General features: G+C 32.8%; 1 protein-coding gene across 1 annotated transcript; it reads right to left on the bottom strand.

The window, feature by feature from the left end:
- Positions 1-4,009: 4,009 nt before the first annotated feature.
- Positions 4,010-6,792, bottom strand: LOC141589690 (sucrose transport protein SUC2-like). The gene is made up of 6 exons (XM_074410324.1): positions 6,343-6,792; positions 5,456-5,908; positions 4,647-4,952; positions 4,427-4,490; positions 4,275-4,318; positions 4,010-4,153 (listed from the first exon to the last, which is right to left on the bottom strand). The coding sequence occupies exons 1-6, from the start codon at positions 6,790-6,792 to the stop codon at positions 4,010-4,012; spliced, it is 1,461 nt and encodes a 486-aa protein (XP_074266425.1).
- Between the last annotated feature and the right edge of the window lie 3,856 nt (positions 6,793-10,648).

Genomic DNA, 10,648 nt, shown 5'->3' with positions numbered 1-10,648 from the left:
ACCTTGAATGAAAATAGAAGAACAATTGCAAATGGAAATAACTTGGAATAAATCTTGAACTTGATAATAGAAATGTTGTAACAAACTAATATAAGCTAAACTAAATTAAACTAAACTATTAATATTTAGAGAGAATTTTGGAATAAGAATATATATAAGAATCGCCCTTGAAGTCGTAGCATAAGCCTCATATTTATAGGAAAACAAGGAGGTAACGGATGTGACTAAAGGGTGCCAACCCCGATCGGGGACGTGATGTCATAGCTCGGGCAACTTTAATCCTCTAGTTAATGCTCAAGGTATCCAAAGTTGGTGCTTTAATGCCTTGTTTATGAGTGCGATTAAGAGCATTAAGGAGGGCATCTTAAGTATTTTGGCATCCTAAGCTCTTCTTTAGCATCCAAATTTTCCACCACATTTTGGACTTGAATTCTTGGGCTTTGACTTGCACATTGACTTTGCTTGCATTTTCATTTTGATCCAACACTTTCTTCATGCAAAATCCATGCACTTCCAACACTTAGTCCAATCTTGTTCTCATACTTAGCCTTGCTTCTAGTGTTAGCACATTTTATAGTACTTTAGCTCATTTAGCTCATTTTCCTACAAAACACACTTGAACACACAATTGCACTAGAAACACAATATTAGCTTTAAAATACTTTGATAAGTGCTAAATGATATGTAAAATCAAACTAATACAAGGGGTTAAAATGTATCAAATATGCACTTATCAAGAGTGGACTCAGTAAAAGAGGAGTTGTGTTGAAATGATGGTTGCTAACTTTTGAATGTAAAAAAGAACAGATAAGCAACTTCTAATTTGACATGTTTGTAGTCTTTTAGGTGAGGACTTGAAATTAAATACTCCCTCTTATTCTAAATAACCTTTCCTATTTCTTTTTCGTCTATTTACAATACCTTCCGTATTTCCTTGTTTGATACACTTTTATGCTTATTTTAATCACATCACCCCACAACAATAACCCACAATACCCATATTTTATACTTATTTTAATCACCTCACCCCAAAACAATACCCCACAATACCTTATGTCTCTCTAATCACATCACCCCACAACAATACTTTATGCTTATTTTAATCAAACCCTTAAATTTTGTGCCAAAGTCGAATATGGAAGGTTATCCCGAATAGGAGGGAGTATTATTTATGATTCTTATGATGGCAGGATTTTACCATTATTGTAAACGATCACACTTTGTGTGTTGGTTGTCTCATGAGATTCAATGATGTGATCCAATAAGTGAAATACTCAGGATTTTGGTGAATATTTTTGTGATTCAGCTTTGATTTTAGAAATATGTGCAAATGAGCTTATGAGAACCTAGAAGAGGGTTGTGTCAAGTTGTATGCAATAAAGAATATAAATGAGAGCCAACGAGAGGAAAAAATGTATACTGATTGCATTCTCTTGCAACCTACAGAGTAATTTTTTATAAGCTTGTTAATAACAGGATGTGTTTATGAATGATAGATAATGAGCTTGTGCCATTAAAAAGTCATTTGAAAATGTCATGTCTGACATACTTATAAGTACAACAAAATTTTAAAAAAAATATTAGTTGCAAGCAAAAAAAATTAATACAAAGTTTTTATTATCACATTTATTTAACCTATATTTATTTTATTTAATAAGATGATAATTTAGTTTTTCATCACCATTATTATTCTTTGTATTTATGCTATCATAATTTTTAATCTTCGTTTATATTTACAAAATCTTTTTTCTTACCTCAAATAAATTGTTGAAATTAATGCGAGAATTAATTGAAAAAAATGTTCTTATATAACTATCACAATAATCCTAATTTTCGTTTGTATTCAAAAAATTGGTAGTATACATAGAAAACTAAATGAATTACTTCGCTTTTTTATCCTTATTATGTTTTGAATTAATAGTTAGAATCTTATTTACTTATTTTTTTTGTGTTTATATTGAAATTGCAGGAGGATGACATGCATACTCACGTATCAACATTGCATGAATTTGGAAAATAATGGTTATGAATTTTCTTTACACTTTTCTTTAAGTTTGAATATTTGTCGGTTTTCCCCTTTTATTATGGTTTGTATGCAAATTTAAATGTAGTATGAATCTCTTATATGTGATACATAATATATTCTAACCTTGAAATATTAATTAGAAAATTTTCTTTCAATCTTTCGCTCAATTAACTTTTCGTGTAACATTTCTCTTCCATTTGTACTTTATCAAACAGGTAATAAATCAAATGTCTTAGTAGAATTGTTGAAATATGATGCAAGGATGTTAATTTGACCTTTTAATACTGTTAATGTAGAGGAAATATTTTGCATGGTTATTGGTTGGAAACCAATGTTCATTCTCGAATTCGTTGTTCGAATTTTGAATGTTTTCAAGCCTTTAAATCAGTTTTTCTGTTTTCCATCAAATATGTTCTTCTAGCACTCACAATATATCTTTGAGAAATGTTTTTTGTTGTATTGATTTGTGTTTATTTTCTTTTTTCATGAATTAAAAAAACGCGCTAAGAGTTCCTACAAGTTCAAATGGGTGTTTAAATCATATATGTTTAAATCTCTATTGATAATGTCAATTGGAAAATAAACATATGATATTCTTACTTCTATTCGCTGTTTTTATTCCCATAAAAAAAGTTGAGACAAGGGTATATAACATGTTGGTGACATGTATACACATATATACCAAATGACACAAATAATTAGAAAAACAAGCTTATAAAAAAAGTGGGTACAAAATAGACTATAGATATATTATTTGAACCACCAGTGAGTCGATAAGTTATATTAATACTTTCATCCAAGTAAAAGATATACAAAAGTCATTCTCTAATATTTTTGCCAGTACGTTGAAAATCCATCGAATTCACAACGAAAATGTCTCAAAGTTGACGAATTGCGAAAAATTATAAATGTATTTGTCAAAAAAGTTTAACAACCTTCATTGCATTTAAGAAGATAGACCTGTAATTTTAGCCTAATTAGTAAGATAAAATAAGCAGTATTTCAACATAGTGCTTTCTACGTATTATTCATATCGTCTCTAATTAACTAAAGACAATATGTAAAGTTCATAGATAAAATAATTACTATCTATTCATTTAGAGATTTTACATGTTTACATTTATTTAATACTCTTATCACTGGAATATGTTAAGTAAAAAGAAATAGAATTCGATGTCCACCTTTTCGTTCTTTACCGGATAAAAATAGGGTCAGGGTTTTAAGAACACACCAAAATTGACAATAAAAATAATAAATCTTCTTCTAAAAAATAAAAAAAAAATTCACTGTCCTGTGCATTGCACGGACACAAAAACTAGTTAACTATTAAAATGCAAACTAGCAAGCGAATATATAGAAAACAAAAGTTATTGTTGTGGAATTTAAAGAAGTCTAGCTGAATGTCGCTGAAGATAGTGTGCATTACATTTCAAATACTCCATCTCTCCCGGTCATTTCACATACTCCCTTCATCTTAGATATCATTTGTCGTGCATAACATGAGTGTAAAAATCTAAACACTTAAACATGTAAGGGTTTGTGTAGCAGTACATTGCTTGTACGTAAGTCAGGTCATCAATAGAATCAAAGAGACAATGAATCCACCAAAAGCTTAAATTGTTGAAATTGTTTATCACATGTACCACACTATATTTTGTCTATTTCGATAAACATTTAGTAGTTATATCTCAAAGATTGACAAATTATTCTTGAGACATTAAAAAATAAGAACCACGAAGTATATAAAAGAATATCAAAGTCAGCAACCGCTTATTAGTTTGATCAAATGACGCTTAGTATACAATAATTTGCGAAACAGTGCATGTAAACTTATACACAATCTGATGTGTTTGGTAATCTTAAGTATAATTTGCTTCATGTAAACAGGTACATGAGAACAACAAGTATGTACATACAATACGAGGCTTTAAAAATAACAAGTATGTTCATAACCCCAAGTCGTAAAAAATATTTGTGGTACTTTTAGGCATTGGCGCTCGATGGAGGAATAATCGTCAGAGCTAATATACCACTTATTACTGCAGAGCCAGCTCCAAGTAAAAATGTTGGTATGTTACCGCCTCCAAATAAGTTTTCCCATGGTCCACTAATCAATGACACCAACATCTACAAATAATTAAATAAATTATTTAAGTGAATAATAACATAAAATTAATAGAGTTTCTTAAGATACAACATAATGACAAATAATGAACACGATATTTAATGATACGGGATAAATACTTACTTGTGGTACACAAATTGCCAAATTCATGAGTCCTAGTGATAATCCTGATTAATAAAAAGAACAATATAAAAAAGCTTGATTAATAATTTTACGAAGTGATATATCCGAATTTGCAAAAGAAAATGAGTTAAGGAAGGTAAAAATAATCTTACCGTGGCCAGCTCCAGAGTCAGATGAGAACATTGATGCCATTGCAAATGGAATACTATAAGTAGCCTGTCAATACAACTATTTTTGTAAAAGTTGAAAATCTATGTATAAATAATTTGTTATGTAATACTCTTTACGTTACAATAATCATTGTTTGCCAACTGTTTTATTCTTTTTAAGATATATTTAATCAATACAATGAGCTTTGAGAGTCAAACTGACCGCTTGTGGAATTCCGGTGGCGGCAAAGAGAGCTAAAGTGGCTGATTTAATTCCGCTACTGGGCAGCGTGCCGGGAGGCGCATGTTCCCTAGCTTTCTCAGCTAACTTGGTTAGAGGCCATGTGCATGCTAAGGCAACAGCCAATACAAAATTAACAAGACCCCAAGTTATCCTTGCACCACCCAACAATTTTGATAATGGGTCAATGGCTATGGACATTAGACCTAATGTCGCTGCTGTTAACATTAGACCTAGTGCTCCTGATCTTACTCCCATGTCATACAATTTTATTTCTTCCGCGCTCCCCTATAATAATAAACACAACCATGTGATACGTTATAAACTTATAATCGAGTCTACACTCTTCAAATTAAACATGGTTTCATGTTGGGTTTTTTAGTGATTCGATCAACTCGTAATGGTTATTTAAAATTAACGAGGTCGTTCTATATTAACTGGAAAGGTAACTTGATTATTCGGGATTTTCGATCATATACTAACAAATTCGAAAATAATTCTAATACAAATTAAATGAGTTTTTGAACCAATATCATATGAACTAAATTTTCATTGCTTTTAGTGGCTAAGTTAGCTAACATGACATGAGAAATAAATAAGTAACATTCTTTTTGTATCACTATCAACGTTGCATTTTTATAATGCATAAAATGACTTCGGTAAATATAACAAATCTAGTAACATTCTTTTTGTATCACTATCAACGTACAAATTAAGATGCACATTGTTGTAAATATTATGTAACAAACTTTCTTTACTCAAGAAGACAACAAAAAGAATAAGAAATTTACCTTAGGGTTACCGCCGTAGATTTCAAGGCCTACCCAATCAGTGTTAAACATAGTGAAAGGAAACCAAGCAATCCAATTAAAAGCAGTAACAATGAAAAGAAGCCACATTGGCCTTCCAAGGTTCTTAAAAGAGGTCTTCACTTGTGCAAAAAAAGGAACACCGTCATCGTGAACAGTCTCGACCGCGGGTTCGACCACGACAAATAGTGGAACCGCAACCACTAAGATAAGGAAGACAATGTCTATAAGAAAACATGTTTTAAGGTTCGCACAATATGTGTCACAAGCATTTGTTCTTGTGAAAGGAAGGATCTTATATAGTGTCGGACCCGACCCAGCCGCGTAACCAAGGATATTTCCTACTGCCATGAAAAACGAGAAAAATCCGTTGGCTAATCTCATTCTTCCATGGTTATCTTTTGAGAGATCCGCCAAGAATGCCCTACTAGGATCCTGAATATAATAGCATGCAACATGGATATTTATATTACGAATTGAGTTATATAGCAACTATTACCAAGACAAGAAATTAAATTTATGTTATAAAACGGTCATATATGAGAACATTTCATATAATCTAATGTTATCAAACAACTTAGGTTCTATTCATACATACAACAATTATGGGGGTAAGACGAGGTGAAGTTTCAAATATTTCAACATGATTATTTAGATTTTAAGTTCAAAAAAGGAGTATTATATTAATTTCTTAATTCTAGAACATGTGGTAAGATCAACATAGTATAATTTTTTCATATTATAAAACGGTCTTTTCTTTTTCTTTCATTCTTAAGTTGATATATGGACTCATTTTAAATACACCCGTTTAATTATTTATTCTTTCGATAACAAAAATAATTTGATAGGAGAGTTACTAGAATACTAACCTGGACCATGTTATTAGCAACATCAAGGATCCAAAACCCCACAACAAAAATGGCCACGGCTCTAGGCTTAGTCTTTTTACTAAGATCATCACCAAACCTATAGCCAACGTCCGCAGCAAACCCAATCAAAAGAACTGCAAAACAAATCAATGTGGTGCCGATTGTGATAAAAGGTTTCCGTCTACCAAACTTAGATTTGGACCTATCACTCGTATAACCCACAATTGGTTGGACCAATATACCCGAGATTGGTCCACATAACCATATCAAGGACGACATTGAGTGACTAACCCCTAATAGCTGAACGTAGGGTGTCAAGAGCGACAATTGTAGTGCCCACCCAAATTGCACCCCGGCCGCAATCGACGCGACCGAGATGATCTTCCATAACGGTGTTGCTGTTTCTGTTGATACGTGTCTCTTACGCTCATCAGAATTCATATTATCCATGATTACTCTATTAAATTAACAATGAACTTGTGTATATTTTTCACGTAACTAGTTTTGCTCTCTCGATAATATTAAAATAAGAAGTAAGAATTACTTTTTGTGATGAAAAACTCCAAAATGTAGGTATTTAAGTCGTGAAAATTGATAGAAATGCAGCTCAAAAGAAAGTTATATTGAGTTGTAATATGGATAAGCTCATAATTAAAATGATTTGGATTTTAGATTAGGGAAAATGATACAAATGCGGTTAAAACCAAACATGTATGGTTGAATGTATAATCACTTAGCTGCCTTATTAAGAAGGAGATTAACTAAAAATATAATTTCCTCATAACGTAATGTATAAGCTATAATGATATGTCAAGTACACCGATTCAAAGTAGAATTCACACTAGATATAGTAATCAACTAAATTTTCACAAATAAAACTTAAAATTTGTCAATTTCAACCAAAATTTTCATCAAGTAATGGTGATAAACTAGTTTCAAAAAGGTTTTATTTTTCCTTACTTAATTTAATATGTTGGTTAAATAATGTACAAAAACAATAATGAGTATGGCCAATTATGTACAAAAAAAATAATGAGTATGGCCAATTATGCCCTAACTTTTTTTATTTGTTCACATGATAAACGTATGGCCAATTATGTAAGAAATACTCTTTCTTTTTTTATAAAGAGAAATGGGGTAGAAGCCCAAAATAAAACAACTAAACTAGAACAAACTAGAACGGAACTAACAAACTACATAGCATAGAACGGGACAATGTGACTTGTGGGGCCAAGCTACGCCCCCGACATCTTGTTGAATCAACATGAACAAATGATTCGGCATGTTCGAAAGATCAAAGCGGACCAGCTGCTGTGTTTGGGGAGTTGGATTGCAATACCTCCAAGTTGAGGGGGAGTATGAAATAATAGAAATAGAGAGAGCGCAAATCATAAAGGTGATTGTTATTGATATTTGTTCGTGGTTCTGAATGATTACTATGGTACGGTACTTATACTACTCCAAAGATCTAAATCATATCAACTAATATCACAACATAATATAACTTATTCTAATACTTATATTACAGTATATTACAATATACCGTAATATTATCCTAACCACCCCCGATGCCCCCCCCCCCCCCCACTCATGGTAATTTTTCAAAATTTCCACAGGTTTGTAACATAAAGAAAAGAAAAAAAATCCATTTTTCTTTTCGGGTAATCGATCAACAACCAGACTGCCAGGGCGTCATTCGCTCTTCTCTAACATGTTATAAAAAAAGGCCTCAAATGGGAACGTTGTAGCTTTTCGGACCCATCGAAATTAAATCTGGACTTTTCGAACTTGTTGAAATTTCCTTGTGAGGAACATCATAATTTTTCGTACCTAACAAATTTCGTCGAACATAAAATTATTCGTCGATTTAGTTGTTGAAGAATGTAATCTTCTCATACTCGAAGGAACTCAATCAACACACACAATCGCATTCAGTGTTCTTATCAAATTGTCAAATTTGTTATCACAATGCAAGTATGCAAATCACATGGCATCATACCACATTTTCGATTCATAGTTGCAATATAAAGGATTCCAAATCATTTGTATTCCTTCGATAGAAAAAATATATGTTTTTTTAACGGTAACTCGTAAGTTTTTGTAAAATCCCGCCGGTATGTGTTGTAGATCATAAGCCCACCGACAGGTTATCGGAATCGTATTTAGGCCTCAAGAGCGCGAGGCTTTGATACCATAATGTATAGAAATTGAGAGGAAAAATCATAAATGTGATTGTTATTGATATACATTCTTGGTTCCGAATGATTACAATGTACGATACTTATACTACTCCAAAGATCTAAATCATATTAACTAATATCGCAATATCATATAACTTATTCTAATACTAATATATATTATTCCAATTACGGTAAAATTAAAATATATACCGTAATATTCTCCTAACACGAACATACAGAATATATTACGTAGTATATTACAGTATATTGTATAAGTTGTATATATTTCAATATATGATAATATCCTTATTATGTAAATTAGAAACACTATATAAGCCATATTATATATTGATGTTAATTAGGCAACAAGAAAATCTCCACTAAATATTGTGAGTTTTACACGAATCTTTATTGGTAAACACAAAAACTCCGGAGAGACGGTCTCTCAATAGGGATATTGAGAGACCTCTCACATGATGGGGTGAGGGACTCGCTGAATTTCTTTTTTCCCTATTATATCTCCCACTAAATTAGTGGGAGACGGTCTCTCATAAGACCTATTGGCAATTTTCCAATGATAATGTGTATTATGAGATCAGCAACAATTCATACTATATCATTAATTAATTAATTATAAAGGTGTGATAGTGCATTATAATCAGGATCTCGGCATAAGGAGATATTGTCTGGCAAAAAAAATAATATTTATCGTCTATGTTGCAATGTCATTCTTGTACGTAGCAACTTATGTAGGAAATATATTCTTATGATTTGAATCCAAGATGTCCCAGGCGTGGGAAAAAAAGAAAAGATAAAATAACATTTGTTTTTTTTCTACTGAATGGAAGCTCGTGCCATATAGGCTATTTCCCCTTTGTACCTTGACCATAGTTAACATGTTACTTACAAAGTAAAAATATTGGTTTAGAGAGTGATTGTGTTATGGTGAGAAGGATGTGTATGGAGTTGCAACTATGATAGCATGAAACATTTTGCGGTCAAGTAACTTGTGGTTATTTGAGCAAAAATGCAAAGACACATGCTATGATAACGCATAATGTTGGGATCGAGATTGACAAGTGGTCCATTCCTTAAAGAGATTTTTCAAGGTTAATCTTAATGCAACAATTGCTACTGATCCGGTGGTTCATTAAGCTATCTATTATTTTTTCATTAAGTTGTGCTTGATTTGAGGGTAATTTGATGAGAAACTAATTTGTTGCGGGAAACGAACATTAGACATAAAACTTTAGATTCATTTCCAGAATTCTAATTGCTTTTAAGTTATAACTAGTATCATTCTCAAGAAGGAAAAGGAGCTACTGGCAGGCCCGTCATGTACTCTGCCAGTGGTTGCTATGGAGGACAGGGTGTCTGAAGTGGATGCGGGTAAAGGGAAGTTTGTGATTGATCTGACTAAGGAGGAAAATTTTTTTGATGTGCCTGCTGTTGGAAACCTCTCAAGATTGATTGCTGCCATACCTGTTCAGAGCTCTTCTGATGGCTGCATGGGTTTGATGGACGCATATCACAGAGCTGATTTGGGAGAAAGCTGCAAGGATGCTATTGGACGAGCTAGGAAGAGGAAATGTTGCACCCAAGATACTGATGACTTGGTGCCCTCTGAGGATGTTGAGACAGTAGCCAAGGCAAAGAAGTATCTGGTATCTCTTAAGAAGAAAGGATGTTGGGGAAAAGGTATTCATGCTGAAGAGGGTACAGGACAGAGCTATGGATTTCATATGCAAATTGATGAGGATGGGTGGGAGGAGTCCAGTGACTCCTCGTCTGTGAATGTGACTAAGAGCTTTGCGGAGGTTGGGCCATCACAACCTCCTCTTTCACCATGAGTGGACTGTTTTGGAATTGTAGGGGACTAAATAATGCGCTCTCCCCTACAATTCCTAAGATTAGAGCGCTTATTAGTAGTAGATGTTATGATTTTATTTTTCTTATCGAAACTAAATGTAATGTAAGCTCAATAAGTCCTTTGTTTAGGTCGTTAGGTTTTGGAGAGGCTACGGGTGTTGATGCATGTGGGACATCCGGTGGTCTTTGGGTAGGTTGGAAAAGGGAAGCTAAGATGAGCCTTGTTAACCTTTGTAATCATTTTGTTGTCCTACTAG

Source organism: Silene latifolia, chromosome 1 (assembly GCF_048544455.1).
Source record: "Silene latifolia isolate original U9 population chromosome 1, ASM4854445v1, whole genome shotgun sequence".
Classification (NCBI taxonomy): Eukaryota; Viridiplantae; Streptophyta; class Magnoliopsida; order Caryophyllales; family Caryophyllaceae; genus Silene; species Silene latifolia.
Note: the sequence above shows the minus strand (reverse complement) of the source record. Positions and strands in the feature narration are given on the sequence as shown.